This window comes from Ips typographus, linkage group LG11 (assembly GCF_016097725.1).
Source record: "Ips typographus isolate SLU linkage group LG11, UJ_Ityp_2.0, whole genome shotgun sequence".
Classification (NCBI taxonomy): domain Eukaryota; kingdom Metazoa; phylum Arthropoda; class Insecta; order Coleoptera; family Curculionidae; genus Ips; species Ips typographus.
The window spans coordinates 7,828,528-7,845,208 of record NC_138432.1 but is presented as its reverse complement, the minus strand read 5'-3'; the positions used below and the strand labels follow the sequence as shown (position 1 = coordinate 7,845,208).

General features: G+C 33.9%; 2 protein-coding genes across 6 annotated transcripts; both read right to left on the bottom strand.

The window, feature by feature from the left end:
* Positions 1 to 8,470: 8,470 nt before the first annotated feature.
* LOC145736050 (23 kDa integral membrane protein-like) lies at positions 8,471 to 9,399 on the bottom strand. The gene has a single exon (XM_081990273.1). The coding sequence runs from the start codon at positions 9,315 to 9,317 to the stop codon at positions 8,616 to 8,618; it is 702 nt and encodes a 233-aa protein (XP_081846399.1). The 5' UTR covers positions 9,318 to 9,399; the 3' UTR covers positions 8,471 to 8,615.
* Positions 9,400 to 9,825: 426 nt separating this feature from the next.
* Positions 9,826 to 16,627, bottom strand: CoRest (REST corepressor). Of its 5 annotated transcripts, none has more exons than XM_081990266.1 (10): positions 16,346 to 16,627; positions 15,869 to 16,060; positions 14,755 to 14,969; positions 14,523 to 14,696; positions 14,314 to 14,397; positions 13,755 to 13,852; positions 13,203 to 13,401; positions 12,018 to 12,152; positions 11,827 to 11,963; positions 9,826 to 10,753 (listed from the first exon to the last, which is right to left on the bottom strand). In XM_081990266.1, the coding sequence occupies exons 1-10, from the start codon at positions 16,458 to 16,460 to the stop codon at positions 10,612 to 10,614; spliced, it is 1,491 nt and encodes a 496-aa protein (XP_081846392.1). In that variant the 5' UTR covers positions 16,461 to 16,627; the 3' UTR covers positions 9,826 to 10,611. The 5 variants fall into 5 exon arrangements, with proteins under 5 accessions (XP_081846392.1, XP_081846393.1, XP_081846394.1 ...); XM_081990267.1 differs by having other exon boundaries at positions 15,869 to 16,018; positions 16,346 to 16,625; XM_081990268.1 differs by lacking the exon at positions 14,314 to 14,397 and having other exon boundaries at positions 16,346 to 16,626.
* Between the last annotated feature and the right edge of the window lie 54 nt (positions 16,628 to 16,681).

The window sequence follows — 16,681 nt, the reverse complement described above, 5'->3', positions numbered from 1 at the left end:
ATTTTCAACCCTTAAAACAATTTAAATTGTAAAATGTTTCTACTTTTTCCACCACCTCGCATTTAATGAACCCTCACTCCCTTAAAGTACCCGGCCTTTCTGAGTTTTTGACAGGATAATATTCCTATATCTACCCTTAGTCGATTTAGTGAAAAAAACCCCCAGCAACGGTCCATTTTCAACCCTTAAAAACAATTTAAATTGTAAACGGTTTCTACTTTTCCCACCACCTCGCATTTAATTAACCTTCACTTCCTTAAAGTACCCGGCCTTTCTGAGTTTTTGACAGGATAATATTCCTATATCTACCCTTAGTCGATTTAGTGAAAAAAACCCCCAGCAACGGTCCATTTTCAACCCTTAAAACAATTTAAATTGTAAAATGTTTCTACTTTTTCCACCACCTCGCATTTAATGAACCCTCACTCCCTTAAAGTACCCGGCCTTTCTGAGTTTTTGACAGGATATTATTCCTATATCTACCCTTAGTCGATTTAGTGAAAAAAACCCCCAGCAACGGTCCATTTTCAACCCTTAAAACAATTTAAATTGTAAAATGTTTCTACTTTTTCCACCACCTTGCATTTAATTAACCCTCACTTCCTTAAAGTACCCGGCCTTTCTGAGTTTTTGACAGGATATTATTCCTATATCTACCCTTAGTCGATTTAGTGAAAAAAACCCCCAGCAACGGTCCATTTTCAACCCTTAAAAACAATTTAAATTGTAAAATGTTTCTACTTTTTCCACCACCTTGCATTTAATTAACCCTCACTTCCTTAAAGTACCCGGCCTTTCTGAGTTTTTGACAGGATAATATTCCTATATCTACCCTTAGTCGATTTAGTGAAAAAAACCCCCAGCAACGGTCCATTTTCAACCCTTAAAACAATGTTTTATATTTCTACAGTAGTTATAGCAAGAGCAGGCTAGACGGGAGAACAAACGGTAGAAAGCGTAAAGTGAAAACGCGCGACCACTGGTGGAAAAACGAACTGCCGATTTCGTTGCCGAGAATCGTTGCTAACATGTCTCCGGTAGTTTAGCATAAATTGTGAAATGTTTAAGTAGCTTAAAGTCGATCATGCTCACTTAAAATAAACTAAACCAATCAATTAAATGTCGTAAAATCGTTTAGATATATGTGTGTGTGTATATGCAATTGGTTTTATTATTTCACGTGAGTTTTTGCTTGTCGCAGTGAGATGTGAGACGTATTTCCATGATTGACTAGACAAAAACTGGTCTGGTTTCAGTAGTTTAGTTGTGGTTATTGGCTGTATAAACTAGTAGATTTAAATTACCCATTAAACCTTCTTCGAAGGTACCCTTTTCATGGTAATTTGCCCGTTACGCCCATATATTTATATTGGTTCAAGGCTGCTGGATATTCAACCGACAATCAACGATTTCGTATGGCGCAATTGCGAATTTTTACACTTTGATTCGTGCAAAACCTCAAATTACCGTCCTACAAATGCGGCATTTAAACACATTTTGATACTACTATACCGTGTATTCGATTTAAAAGACCACCTTTAAATGTCATAAATCCTGATTTGGTCGGCTGTAACTCACACAGCAACGGTATTTTAACATTTTGTTGCCGTGTACCTTATCTGGGGCCCGAAAACCCGCTTTTTCCTACAAAGAAAATCTCCGCAATTGCGGTTTTTATTATTAATTGTGTTTGGTAAGTAGCACACGCAACCTTTGATAAATCGGTATTGGATCGTTAAAAAAGCACTTTCTCAATACTATTCTTGTCCTTTTGCAGAGTTGGTCCTATTTGCTAGTATCTGGGATAATTAATCAATAACTGAAACCCTTGATCTACAATAATTCTGAATTCTGTTTTATGCTCTGAAGAAATAGTTGATTAATGCAATTTTATCATAAACCAACACTAAAGATAATTCCAAAAATTCCAGTCCTTGAAAGTATGGATTATTGAGGTTTTTTATTGTATCTATATTTTATTTTCTATTATCTAATCTATAGCCTATATTTAGGACATAAAATACATCCTAGAAATCTATCAAACATATAAAACAAGTTTCCAAGCAAAAAAGATTGATAATTTAGAAATAAAGTAATAGTATATTACATACTTAGGTGGAAAGTGTTTGATTTCTCTGTCTGTGTCTGGCTGAAACGTTTCTTAAAGTGCTTTTAACATGGAGATAAAAGTACTCATTTTCCACCCGGGTGGAAAGTAAAACCTGGTAATTTTTATCTTTCCACCCGGTTTACACAAAAGAAATAACGTTATTACATACATGGTCAAAACAAAGCTGGAATAAGTAGCAGCCTAAACTACTTTAAGTAATAAGTAGTAAATAGTTTAATAATTTAAATCTACTTGAAGTATTAAACGAATATACTTTCAGGTAATAAGTACTTAAATTGAATCATTTGCAGTACAAATAATAAATAAACTATACTTGAAGTACTTAGCTGTTATTTGCAGGTATTAGTCATTTTTTTTCAAGATCTGTGATGTTAGTTTGTAAGTTATACATAAATCATGTAAGGGGATTAACAAGCCTTTAATGCACGAGAAAAAATGTACAGGTTGGCCAACTAAGAATGTGGGAAACCAAAAATGATACATGTTTCAAACAAAAATTTTATTAAGTAATATGGCCATAAGAAATACAACTAAAATATTTTAACGGATTTTTGTTTATGCTTGTTATGATTTATTTTACTTATTTATTTAAAATTACTTTTACCACTAAAGAAGTACTTAAGAGTATGCAAATAATTTTAATACATAAAAATACTTTTAAAGTAGAATAAAAACTTTCCAATACAAATGATAAAGTAATAAGTATTACTTATTTTAATAGACATTGTTTAAGTAATAAGTACAAATACTTTATTTAAAAAATACTAATTACTTTTGAACCAGTATTTAATTTTACTTACTTAAAGTAGCAAACCTACTTATTACTTTACTTTAAGTAGATTTTGGTATACTAAGTAAGCCTGTGTTTGGATCGAAATTTTCAGGATTGACCTTTTATTTTCAGGAATAATTGCAAAACTATAGACTTTGACCTTTTGCAATTTTTGTATTTAAGAACCGTTGACGTTATATGGCTACCGCGTGTACTAGTTTCATATTGTCTTGCTAAGAAAACGTGACCCTTAATGAATACAAATCCATAACACCTAAGGCAATTTGCATTAATCTTAGGATCAAGAAATTTCAAAAAAATTGTCTTACATTGTTTAATCGTGACCCTTTGTAGCATATTACACAATATGGTTTCTCACGTTGTTTGTCCACTGGAAGTTGCTCAGTCAATGAAGCCGATGACAAATAATTTCCAATCCATGAATGAGACGACAATATTATTACAATGACCAAGCCAGTCGGTTACTGATAAATCACTTTTTAGAGCAACAAGTTCAGCATTAATAATTTTCAAGATCAAGATCAACCAGCTTCAAGTCTTGTGCGTATGTATACCAGACTCGTGTAGGTCACGGTTTCGAGTGAATCCCATCAGTTGTTACATTCAATCGGATGAGACTTTGAAAGCTTCCATTAATAACAATATACAACTATAACAGTTATCGCAGTATTAGTAATAAGGTGTGGTATAGCTGACATAATCAGTTTATTGACTTTGCCAAAAAATGTGATAAGAATCAGGGTTAGTTTCGCAAACTTCCGGTCAGACGCCCTGAAATTAAGAAAGTGGTTACATGTTACATGTTACTACGGTTTTTAATAAATTGGCTTAACATAACTGAGTTATTAGTTCAGGTTTCACGCCTCTCAGATACAATTTTTTCAAGCAGCAGTTTTAGATTAAAAACTTGTCGAATCATGCAATGTTTTGGTGTTTAAGTGGAAAAATTCTGCAGTGATGAATTTATTACTATAACAGGGTAAAGGGTTTTAAATCGATTGTTTACGCATGACTCTATTTTTTAGTTAGTTGGTAACGTCGTGCCTTTGTTACTGTTATGTAGTCCCGTAAAACGCAAAGTTATGAAAGCCACTGGATCTTCAAATGGTATCCACCGCTTGTTTTTTACTTAATTATATAAAATGTCAGGCCAAAACGATCACATTGTGGAGTCTAGCACGTGCATCTAATCAGAATTAAACGCAAATCAGTGAAACCGTGTAAGCATCTTTCACGCTCCACAAGTTTTTACATTTTAAAATCCAAAGATAACATTTTTAAAGCTGTAAAGACGCATTAAAGAAGAAAAAATTGAGAAAGTTGATAGTGAAATCTAGTTCTAAATAACAAAAAAAAAACTGTTTTGCAAATTTCTAATTGACACGCCACACACGATTGCCAACAAATTATTATTAAACAATACAAAAAAAAAACAACATTAGGTATAGGTGTGAAAACCATAAAAAAAAGTATTACAACAATAGTTGTATGCATATTTGGGTCGACTTTAGAACCAACACGCGTAAACGCACCTTCTAACAATAGTTCAGCAAAAGGAAAATAACTTCAGTACGCAATTGGTACAACCGTGGTTAAATGGGACCATAATGAATCAAAGTAATGAAAATTCAGTCTTAATAACGTAATGGTTGTTCATTTTTTTTTATAAAAAACTTTCAAAATGGGGAATTTAACTTGTAAAATGCTAAATCTACTTGTGGAACAGTTGTGTCAATGTCAGCACAGTTCTAGTTTGTGATTGTTGTGATTAATTCAAACATTACACATGTAGACAATTACTGTTTACAATAACTGACAATTTTCTGTTTCAGATACCGCCATTGTGTTTTACTTTCTCCTTTCACCAAGAACCCTAAAACTAGGCTAAAAAAATACTTTGTCTTGTCTTAGGTACACTATTTTTTAAACCTATCATAATGTATTTAATTCACTACTATTAATCTGACTATCATTTACATTGACAAGGGTTTTTATAAACGTTATAAGTAATTAATATGCTAATAACTTTGAAAACATTAATGGTTACATAAAATTAACTTAATGTGTTCAAAACCACTTTAAATTAATACCAATGTTAGGCCACTTCCTTGAAAGCGTACGTTATTATTATCCACGACTAAAGGTCCGAGTTGAAACTGAAAACAAAGGCTGCACTATTTCACCAACTTATGAAATACACGAAATGTATTTATGTTTCTGTATTTCAATAGTTGTTGTCTGCAATACACTTTCATTTACCCACACTAAATATCAGAACGTTGAGTCGGAAAAAAATGACTAAATTGCTTTGCCAGTGTAAATGCTATAATTATGAATAACATGCTGTATTTTTCCCTGATGATTTGCGCAAGAAGTAATTGTAATAGGAAAATTAATCCTGCATTTTTCCGCTTAGTAGATTCCAACCATTCGTTATTTACTTTACTTAAATTTGTTAATGAAGATGTAAACGGGAGAGTGGGTGTTGATGTAGCTGTAATAAGGAACTGTTTTGAGTTCTAGCCTAGCAGGCATTAGGACACTCTGTATTTTAAACAAAACTTAGTCTTGCGGTAATCTTACATTAACCAACTCCAACTTAATACATATTTGGTTTATATACCTTTAGACGTGAATTTGGAAGAGAATTTATTGCGCAAGTTTAGAACTAAAAAACCATTAATTACCGTTGTATAAATCACGATCGAACGTGGGTGAGAATCGATATTCTGGGTCTATCTCTCTCTTGCCAAGTGAATTCGAAATTACACAAGTAATCCAATAAATGGTGATCCTGCTGGGTAAGCCTATAGAATATACATTGGCCGGTGAATTATATGGACCGAAGCATGCACCAATGATTTTCTATAGTTTACTTTCTTTCCCAGGCCGATACGGTATCTCCTCGGTACGGTTGCTTAACTACTGTAAAAAAAACGTACTTGAAATCAATGCAGCATGCATGAAATGGCCGTTCTCGATGGACCAAATAGTCTCGGTTTTATTAGACTATGCAAATAAGCCTATTCCTATTACGAAAAGGTACCAACGGGGACCACCATGTACTCTCTGATCGCTGATTAAGAAAATACATTCTTTTTAATTAAACAATATAATTACAAAAGTCGGATTTACTGATAAAGTTACACCATTTGCTTAACATAGATCTTGTGATAACTAATTAATAGAATAAAGCAACACAGAAAGTAGATATAACTTTGCAATCATATAAGTGGAAAAAAATCTTTGACTTGAGAAACTCCAGAAAACATAAATTTACATAATTTTGTAGTTTATATCCATATCTTTGCCATTTCCGTAATACAATATGTTTCAAAATGAACAATTTCACTTATGTTAGGTTGTTTGTGATTGCTCGTTCTGATAATTGGTCAACTAAAAAAAATTTCTTCTTCTGTAACATCCAAAATATTAAGTTTTTACTAAATAACTACACTTTAGAAGACTCATTTCTGATTGTCTCTTTTCTAAACTGCCCCATAATTTCTCTTACCAACGTTTTAAATGACATGTAATAAAGATAATTCCATTACATAATAAAGTCTTACAACACATACGAGACTGTAACGCATTCAAATTTCTTCAAGTGTAAGTATATCACTTTCTGCGCTGTCCTTTACTTGTTCATGCATGAACAAAAAAGTGTTTTACACTACGTCAAGCCGTTACGTTGGTAAACGTGATTTTTCCTAACTTAATGATGATGAATTTCTGTCAAACTTTTGTCTGTTGTTACTCGCGTTCTATTTTTATCAAGTTCCTGCAATTAACACTTGTTATTTCCAAGTTAACAAGTTCATTAATTAATTGGATGTGCCCATATCTACTTTTTTAATTGGTCGGTTTGTACAAAAGTGTGCGATTCGCTGGTTACGTTAATTGCTCAACTTTTACGCAATTGTTCGAGAAAATCGTAGGGGTGTGTTCAGACTGTCTGCTTATTACTATTATACTTGAACTTGCCGAGGTATGCTAGGAAGTAATAGCAACTCCGATATAGTATTAGGCAACGTCGTTATAGTCGTTAAAGTTTGCACAATAGTAATTTAAACTGAGCAAAAAATGCTTGCCCAATTTACTATTCAAACCTTCAGCAGTGTACGTTCCACACCCTCACCAAATTACTTAACTCGAAATTTGTATTAGTATAATTACACAAGTTTGGATATTTGAATGATTACTTTTAAATCGTTCTTAATTTCAGGTGAACTTTATAATACCATTGTTATAAATCGTTTCACAATGCATCAACCGCAAAACCACTAACAAGCTGGCTTTAACTTTTATCGTTGTACTATTCTGCTAGTACTAAAAAACTCTCACATATTTGTATCATTTGACTGATCAGATTTCAATTACAGACATATTTCTTGACGTGATTACATACGAAACCACCATAAATTATTGAAATAATACCGTTTCTACATATCGCTGCATAATGCACAGTTGTGAAACTTTTATAGCCGTAATATTTATTTGGTCAAGTGTAAAGCTAATTATTTAAATTAATGCATTTGTGCCTAATTACGCTAAAATTGTAAATTTTAACATTAAGAAACGGTCAGTCGCTTCATGGATGGTCGACGTAATTTACCGCGATTTTCACTGTTCGACCACATATTTTTTGAGATATTAAGGAAGTTGGGCACCATCGTTTCGTTATGCAACAATAGGCATTATTAATATAGTACTACTACTAAAGGGGAAAAGTGCACTCACTTTGAGTTTTAATTAAATTTTAACTGATTTTAAAAGTAGGTTGAGAGCATTCAAACTGTACCACCTACAAACAAGTCTCTCTTCCAACACTTTCTATCTTTGCTAAAATAGTTTCGTCATTCCCCAGTGCTAAATTCAATTACTTTTACTTTGTCAGTTTTCAAATCCACATTTTACTTAAAAAAATATTCTCAGCCTTGATACAAAACCTACACGGTTTTTCTCGTTCTCAGCATTGCAGAAACCCTTTATTTATTTCGTACTAACATTGTCGGTACCATTTCCAATGTCATATTGAGGTACGCCCCTTTCGAACGTTCTAGTCTGGGGTATGCCGGTAATCAATTTGAAACAATCACTTTACATTTGTTCGCCTTCTTAACCAGAGAACGTTTTAAATGTGGTCGGTTTTAGGTTCACTCCAATTTTCTAATACATACAAAGCAGTCTTATCTTCCTGCTGTTGTTGCATTGCAGAATTACGGACGATAACTGCACCGATTTAATATGGTGCGTTCTGCAAGTAAAATCGTTAGAGAGAAAGCTGTGGAGAGCTTTCCATTATTTTAAAGAAATTTTGTTTAAAATAACAAGTTTTAGTATTTTTAGAAATGTATTTTTCGCCCAGTCGGTGATAATAAAAGATTAACTTAAATTTTTCCAAATCTTTAGGTAAATAGTATTTGCAAGTGTTTTGTCAAAAGATAAGAACAAAGTTCAAATACTACAAGCACTCTCCTTAAATCGACGATCAACACTAAACTACAAATGTATATTATTTCAAACGGCAAAATTAAAGTCAAGCATTAAAAAAAAAACAGTTAAATTTAATGACGTGTAGAAATAGTCTAAAAATACTTTCAGTAAACAAAAATTGAATTGTAACAACCCTGTATTATTTTAATGACGTGAACATACATCAATTTCCAAAACGGTGTAACCGTAATTATTCTAACTATAATAACTTCTAGTTCTCATATCCGATCTAATACAGTTAACAAGACACAAAGCTAAAACAGCGCTCACTACCTCAATAAGGGAAACTGCTAAAGCTACAATTCCAATGAGACGCACTGAATCGGAGAAATAAGTGAAAACAGCATCAGAACAACCTGTCGGATATTCGGTCGTAGTACCATTAGCGATGCAAGATTTGGGAATTGGTAAAGAAGCGTTCGACCACCAATTTGGTCCAGTCACTCCGCAACATTTAAATTCCGCTTGTATCACGTTTACTACTTCCGATGAACTCTCGTTATATTTCCTAAATATAATTTCCAAATGTTTTTCTATTTGCTGGTGCATTTCCTCATTGTCTTTGATTTTCCACAAGGCGAACACTCCTAAACCGACCTGAACTAAGAAGATAACAATCAAAATGGCGGCATAAGTGGTCAACATGCACGGGCTGCTTCGTACGGTTCCGCAACATCCCAGAAAAGCAATGAAGAAGATTATACTGCCTACGGCAATTGATACGGTCGGTATGTGTTGAATCACTTGGTATTCAACAGGTATTGCGTCGGTATAGTGGCTGTAGTTAATCGTGTAAAGGATTCCCAATGTCAGAAGAGCCCCTCCCACTAGAAGAAATGCGAAGTTGGCCACAAACACTATTATTCTAGTTAAGCCTTCCGAACAGGAACAACCCATGGTTTCACTAAATTTTTGAATCTCACAAAATTTCTGCTGCCTACGTGCAGGATAGTAGTATTCACTTTACTGCTGCTTCAGATAAAATTTATCAGACTACATAAGCTTATCTGCTTATTGACTTAACCACACCACCAAAAATTAAATATTACAATACTGACTCATACACAGATCAATCTGCGTGTTAAACATCAAAAACTTAGTCACCCCAGTTGATCAAATTTAAAATAATACGTTAGTAACCTACGACTTCAATATAAATAGCTAATTACGCATAGTTCTCCGTTATGTAATGACCCACTTTACGCACAGTTGTTGTTTACTATTGGATATAGGTAGCTGTAAAAAAGCATACAGTTTTAAGATCTGCTAAAAACTAACTTTTCTAATGTTGGAGAAAATTGATTTCGTTTCCAATTCTTGCTTTATGTCATTTGTTCGTAAAATGCTTCTTACAGCACTAGTTAAGTAATATACTATTCAAACAGGGTTAAAAATAAAAACACACTACCTTTATATTCTGGAATTATTATTGAATAGGACAATAAACTAACCTATTGATATTAATCTTAAAAGCCTATATACGAATGTACTAATAAAAAACAATCTTAATTGAAATTAAAAAAAGTTGTAATAAATATTCTATGAAATAAATATCTAGAACACAACAGTTATATTAATCTAGATGAGACGTAAAATTGAATTGTACTGGTAGTTGGTTGCAACAATATTTAAGTGGATGGAAGTTCGTTAAATTTCCCGAAAAATTCTCAATCTGACCTGTATTTTCGTAAAACTCGTATTATAGCTACATCTTACTACGATGACTTACTCATATGTACAACAATTGCAACAATGTATTTCGTTCAGTAAAAAAAAAACAGCAAATTAAATGAGTTATACAAGGTGTTTCTTGTACCCAAACTCAAAAACCAATTACTTACCGAATTTAACTTTAAAAACACCTTGTAGAAGTCCGGCGGTTCCATAGAAACACCATGTATGAAAAATAAGCCGCTGTTTGAACAATACAAAAGTATATTTACTATTAGAACTACTAGGAGAACCTTATTTGTTATGTACACGATGTGGTAGAAAATATTTACAATTGTGTGTATTCCTCTTAATTTGCAATACTCTACTGAATAATTTTGCCGTCCAGCGTGACCGTAAATAAACTAAAATGTTATTGATCACATCCCTGAACTGAATCATGACGAAAAAGAAACATTAAGAGATGCTACACCGGATCGGAAACTCAGACCCTGACATAACATGGACGCTCTGGGGCAAATCATTTAGCGGCTACTTGAGATCCAACTTTACCGCCATTTTTCAGCGTCTCTTTTTTGTTCGGCGGACTCGGTGACAGGCAAATAACGTCATCTTCCTCGCCGTTTGCTTCGGGGTTGCCATCGTTGACGAGCCCGTTTTCCCTATAAAGACTAGTTATTAGACTAAGAATTGACCTGATAATTTATTGGTGATGATCTAGTAAAAGTTTGTGGGTTTCAACTGATTGCTCACTTTTGCCGCCTAATAAAATTATAATGTTATGATAATCCGGCTGGCGGGCTTTCCTAAACTGTACTCATAATATGAGAAATTATATTTCCAATAAAATTATGACTTAAATAACTCAGATAGATCAATACTAGATAACTAATGAACTATTAAAACATATTATTTTATAATTTGCAGCTGCATCTTAGTAATATGAACAGTAGCTCAATCTGAATGTTAAATTTTCCATCAGATTTCAAATTGATGACTAATATTTCTTTGAAAAATTGTATTTCCATGAACACTATGAATAAAAATTCCCATTTAAGCTGAATCAACAATATATAAACGTTATCTTGATTTCCTGCTGTCCAGAACAAAAAGTAAATACCTTTAGAATGTAGAATGTGTTCTTAAAAAAGACCTTGTGCATAAGATAATAACAGTAGGAAAGTGAAGCAAATGTGTAGGGCAAATTTTAAAGACTTTCTGTTGTATTTAGGAGCTTCTGGCAATTTTAAACAAATCTGAGAAAGCTTAACACTAGAAGGCTCTTAGTAGCATTTAGAGTTCTATCGAACTTTCAAAATGGTCCTAGAGGCATCTGGCAAATTTAAAACAATCCCTGGAAAGTTTAAGACACTTGTGGCAGTTTCTTTTCAGTATTATTTAAAAGGATCTGGCACTTTCAAAAATGTATGTATCCAGACAGGAAGTAATTCCTAATGTCACCGACCTATACTACTTGAAATTTTCCTGATAAATCGGCTAATCTTGTACTCACATATTTCAAAATGAATGTAAGTTATACCAGATTTCCTGGTATTGATAAAAATTTTTTTGCTAAAGTTTAGTAGTAAATAAGTACCTAAATAGTTAAGCTGTCGAAATTGGTCAATACCAACTAAATCTTAAAACAACATATTTTTATCATTAGTTATTAATGGAAATCACATCACACGTTTATTAGATCACCGCCATCGTAAAAGAAAACCACTCAACATACCTTTCCCATTCCTTGATAATATGATCTAGATTATACCGCTTGTGATAGTTGGCGAAAAAGTTACGCACATACTGTTCCGTCTTGTTGCCCAGCATTTCTGCGATTGCCTTGTAATCTTTACCGTATTTACGGAAACCCTAAATTATCTCGAGTTACTAAGGAACCGAACCAAAATGACGTTGAACAATTACCTGAATAGCCAACATTAATTCGTCGTTGGTCCAACGCGGGTTGTTTCGGTGCTTTTCGTCACCGGGTCTCAGATCTTCTATCGAGTCTGTGTGTTTGCGCTTCAGCGAGCTGATGCTTTGTTTGTTCTGTTGAATCTGCAACAAGAGGTATTCATAGTAATGTCAGAAAACATACGAACAAATCTACATTAAAAGTTTAAATAATTTCAACACTGTACAGATAAGGAAAGCAAAATGGATAAATAATTGGCAATAACATCATGTTGTAATAGTTTGGAAACGGCTTACACTCTCATTAATTTGTTCAGTTAATTATGATTTGGAATGCTTTAGCAGTGAAACAAACCTCAACATTTTTAACAGATAAATGTTTAGCAACTAAAAGTAAATGCAGAGAGAGCCAAAACGATATTTGAACTAGAATTTGTTATTTAATGAAAACTGTGAGAGTTGAAAACAACAAAAATAGGCATTAACTCATGTAAAACTTTTAAAAACGGTTACAATACAAATCAATGAACTCCAGAAAACTAGAGCAAGTACATAAACACTCTTAGCTATTCTATTGAAACTAGAACACGTTTAAAACAAAATTAAGGTGCAGAAACAAGTCAAAAAAATGCAGAAACGAAAAAAACCAGCAGTAGACTTGTAATTGCAGTAATCTTATAAGCATTTTTTAAACTTAATTCTTTTTATTTAAACAGAGTTTAGTTGGTTTAACAAAGCAAAGGTATCCCAGGATAGTTTCCCAAGTATGTTGTGATAAAGCTTAGAAGTAACATAAATTGATTTTGTACTACAGTATACATTACAGCAATGTGTAAAAAGCTAAAGCTAAGCAAGGAGAGGAGGGAAGACAAAGACAGAGAAATTATCTGTATTCCAGTATTGCCGCACCAATACTAAAGACAAAATGAATAACCAAAATCAAACTCGCCCGTTTATCAACTCCTCTATCCCTTTCTCCGTGCGCTAGCTCTGCTGTACAATCTCTCAAAACAAGATAAATCCAAATCTTAAACCAAAAATAAATAAACAAATTTGTGTAACTTTAAACACTCTCTCACTTCCTTTCTAGGATTCTCTCTCTCTCTGTCTGTCTTTAGCCCCCCTTCCTTTGCGTTTACCCTAGTAGCAGGTGCGGCTGCGCAGGTGAGTAGGAGCGTCCAGAAAAGTACTCACTTGTCTCTGCAGCGAGTCAAACTCTCTCTCCAACGACTTCATCAGCAAAGTACCAGCGTTTCCTGACGCCATCGTTGCCAAATCGTCGTGGTTGATGTGCATCCCTTTTGGTGCCCGTCCTTTTGCTCTCGACACCCCCGGTCCGGAGCCCCGTTTACCACCCATCGGGCCCGAGGTCGGTCGGGACGCTCCCGTTCGTCTGATTTAGTTTGGGGGCTTTTTTTTTTGTTCAGCAAGAGAGAGTCGAGTTTTACTCTCAGACGAGTTTCTACTTAACTAGACTTTCCGTGATAATTTTGACCAATTTAAACAACAAATAGAAAGTCGTCTGGTGTTAGATCCGTATCAGATCCGATTGCGGACAGATTTTCGTAGGTTAAGTAAAATATTAAAGTTTTATAGGACAAATTTCCGATTAATCATTCTAGTGACTAAAAATCAGGGACGCAAATTAAATCCAACTTAATCTAACATAATTCAAAAGGAGCATTATAAGATGACCTTTACATAACCCACGAAAATATTAAACAGGGGTTTGCCTTAAATTATTACCTCCAGTGTTGAAAACAGCTATTACACAAATTGCCTTTGGGATTTCGGTGGGTGATGGAACAAAAAACGCCGCAGTTTGAGCAGACGCCCCCCTCGCCCTGCGTACACACGTCAAAAACTTCATCAAACACCATAGTGCATTCACAGTCCAGTGTGAATGGTTAATATGGATTAATATCATTCACTGATAATTATGTTAGATAAGTCTATACAGTAGTTGCTCAATTTCTATTGTAGTAACTTTAAACAACTGTATAAACCTTTCTAAACTTTTAACAGCACAACATGCATGACATAGTGTAGCCCTACATGGAATGTGAATGCCAGTAATAACTTATTAGTACAAAATAAAATAATAAATGGATCAAATTATAATAGAATAAGAATCCCAAGCCAGAATTTCAGCATGAAAATATCAAAAGTAAACTGAAAAAAGCAAAATTTAATGGGATGAAGTTAACTGATAAATCCAAAACCTAAGAAATAGTGAAAAGCGGACAAATAATAAACATATAAATTTCGTGCAGGACGATTCTTTTTTCACTTTTTTAAAAACTACCTTATTGGCAGAATCTCTGCTAGATTGACCTGCTCTACTAGAGGTGCCACTTTTACGATTTATGCCCCGGTGAAATGTCCATCTCTGTTGAAAATCTTATTATGAAGAAATTAAATTTGTAAAACTTACAATAAGTGGAGTAACTTAACTTTCCCTGAACACACCTAAGCAAACACACAACTAAATAAAAACCACAGAAACAAGCTCACCTTCTCGTCGTGATCTGAATCTTCATTTGAGGCATGTTCTTCCCCATTCTCTGCTCCATCTTCTTTGGGTGTGTTCAGTTTGCGCGCCTGTTTATCCATCAAACTTGTACGCGATCGCGTCTTCTTCCAACTGTAGTAATACTTGACAAGACTAGCAATGCTTTTGTCTGGCAACTAAAATCAAAAATATCAAACAATTACAGGAAAACCATCAAATTTGTTTGCAAATTACCATCTGCCTAATTCTGTGAAAACTTTTTCCGTGAAACTGAAATGCTTGCTCAAACAACACTTTATCCTCAACAGACCATTCATCTGGAAATGGTGTAAAGTTGGCCAAGTCCAGAACAGCTCTGTCCAGGTCATGTTTGTGCCAGAAAAGCATTCCCAATGCTTGTTCTCCATTGTAGCCATATTTGTCTTTTGCCAGCACAATATACTCTTCCACTGAAATTTATTATAAATCAAAATAGCTCAGTATGGATTAGATACTTTAATAATCAGTCTGAGAAGTTTTCTTGAGAAGGCACTTTTTTGAAGGTTCTCAATAGCATTTAGAGGAACTTTCAAATGGTTCTAGAGGCTACTGGCAATTTAAAACAAGTCTGAGAAGGTTTAAAACATAGTAGAAGCCTCTGGCATTTTTTAGAATGTTCTAAATTGCATTTAGAGGTCTATCGAACTTTCAAAATGGTCCTAGAAGCCTCAGGTAATTTAAAACAGTCCTGGAAAAGTTTAAGACAGTTGTAGAGGGCTCTGGAAGTTTTCAAAAAGTTCTCAGTAGCATTTAGAAATTTTTGGTACATTCAAAATGGTTCTAGAGACTTCTGGCAATTTAAAACAAGTCTGAGAAGGTTTAAAACATAGTAGAAGCCTCTGGAATTTTTTTAGAATGTTCTAAATGGCATTTAGAGGTCTATGGAACTTTCAAAATGATCCTAGAAGCCTCCGGTAATTTAAAACAGTCTTGGGAACGTTTAAGACAGTTGTAGAGGACTCTGAAAGTTTTCAGAAAGTTATTACTTTCTGAAAACTTTTTTTTTTTAAAAAAACTTTTTAAGTTGACTGTTTTGTTATTGGGATTAATACGAAAAACTGAATGTTGTTCAGAATATCTTTTTCATACAAATTAACAAATTGTTACCTAATAATCTGGAAATCTGGCAAGAAAAGATAAATTTAAAAACAGCCATATCTGCAAACAAGAGCATTTTTGAACAAAATACTGCTTTATGTCACAAATATACCAAGCAGTATGGTCAAATTTAACAACTCCACTGTGTATAAAGTAGGTAGTTAAAAGCACACACAAACACAATGACCAACAAGTACTGAAATTTACTTACATTTGGAGTCTGGAATAGAATCTGTAGGTGACCAAACTAGCAAAGCCCTGTCGGCTAGAAGTTCAGGTTTTCGTTGAGATTCAGGTTGAAGCTCTGGATCTGTAGCTTGGAAATCTCTGCCCACATTAATTTTAATTTTGTCCACTGAAACTGCAATGCATTGTTCGGTCAGTCTGTTATAGCATTTTTTTACTATATGAAGATAAACAAAAGAAAAAGAGGTTAACACAAACAAAAACTTAATGAGTCATTCCAGGGTGGTTTATGAAGAGGCCACAACCACGTTTTTTTTTTTCAGAGTTGCCCCCTCGTGTAATTTCACTTGGTGGGTTTATTAGAAAATGAAAGTAACGCTTCCGGAGCATATAACCCCAAAAACGTGGGTGGAGGTTTGAGGTGCAAAAATACCCTCAATTCGTATTTCATACTTTTTTTTAATTTATGTTTTATGAAAAAATGTTTAAAAACTTGATTTACCTGTACTTTCGTCTTCACTTGTAGATTCGGGTTGTGCATGCCCATTGGGATTGGGACTCGGCCCCCGACTTCTGCGTCCATTTCTAGTATGCTCGTTTTTTTCTGGCGGCACCATTTTTTTCACAATTACACGCTCTAATTTAATTAAATCCCCAAGCGGACAATAAAAGGGTCAAAATGAAAATGTGAGCAAAATTGAAAATTCAAGTTTTTACAAAATCACACAAGGCACAAGTTAACCCTAGCACAACATTGGACTAAATGATGTACGAAGCAAAATTCCTCTTCAATCTAGACTTTTAGCATCAGAGTGCCGTCGTTCGTATGTTGTTTTCT

What these genes read in the sequence shown, in the direction of transcription:
- CoRest (XM_081990266.1), bottom strand. Translation starts at nt 16,460, where the DNA reads ATGGTGCCGCCAGAAAAAAACGAGCATACTAGAAATGGACGCAGAAGT. An exon ending in AAGTGAAGACGAAAGTACAG is followed by an intron (nt 16,061 to 16,345) that starts GTAAATCAAGTT and finishes ATCTTCATATAG; the next exon opens with TAAAAAAATGCTATAACAGA. An exon ending in TTCACAGAATTAGGCAGATG is followed by an intron (nt 14,697 to 14,754) that starts GTAATTTGCAAA and finishes TTTTGATTTTAG; the next exon opens with TTGCCAGACAAAAGCATTGC.
- LOC145736050 (XM_081990273.1), bottom strand. Translation starts at nt 9,317, where the DNA reads ATGGGTTGTTCCTGTTCGGAAGGCTTAACTAGAATAATAGTGTTTGTG.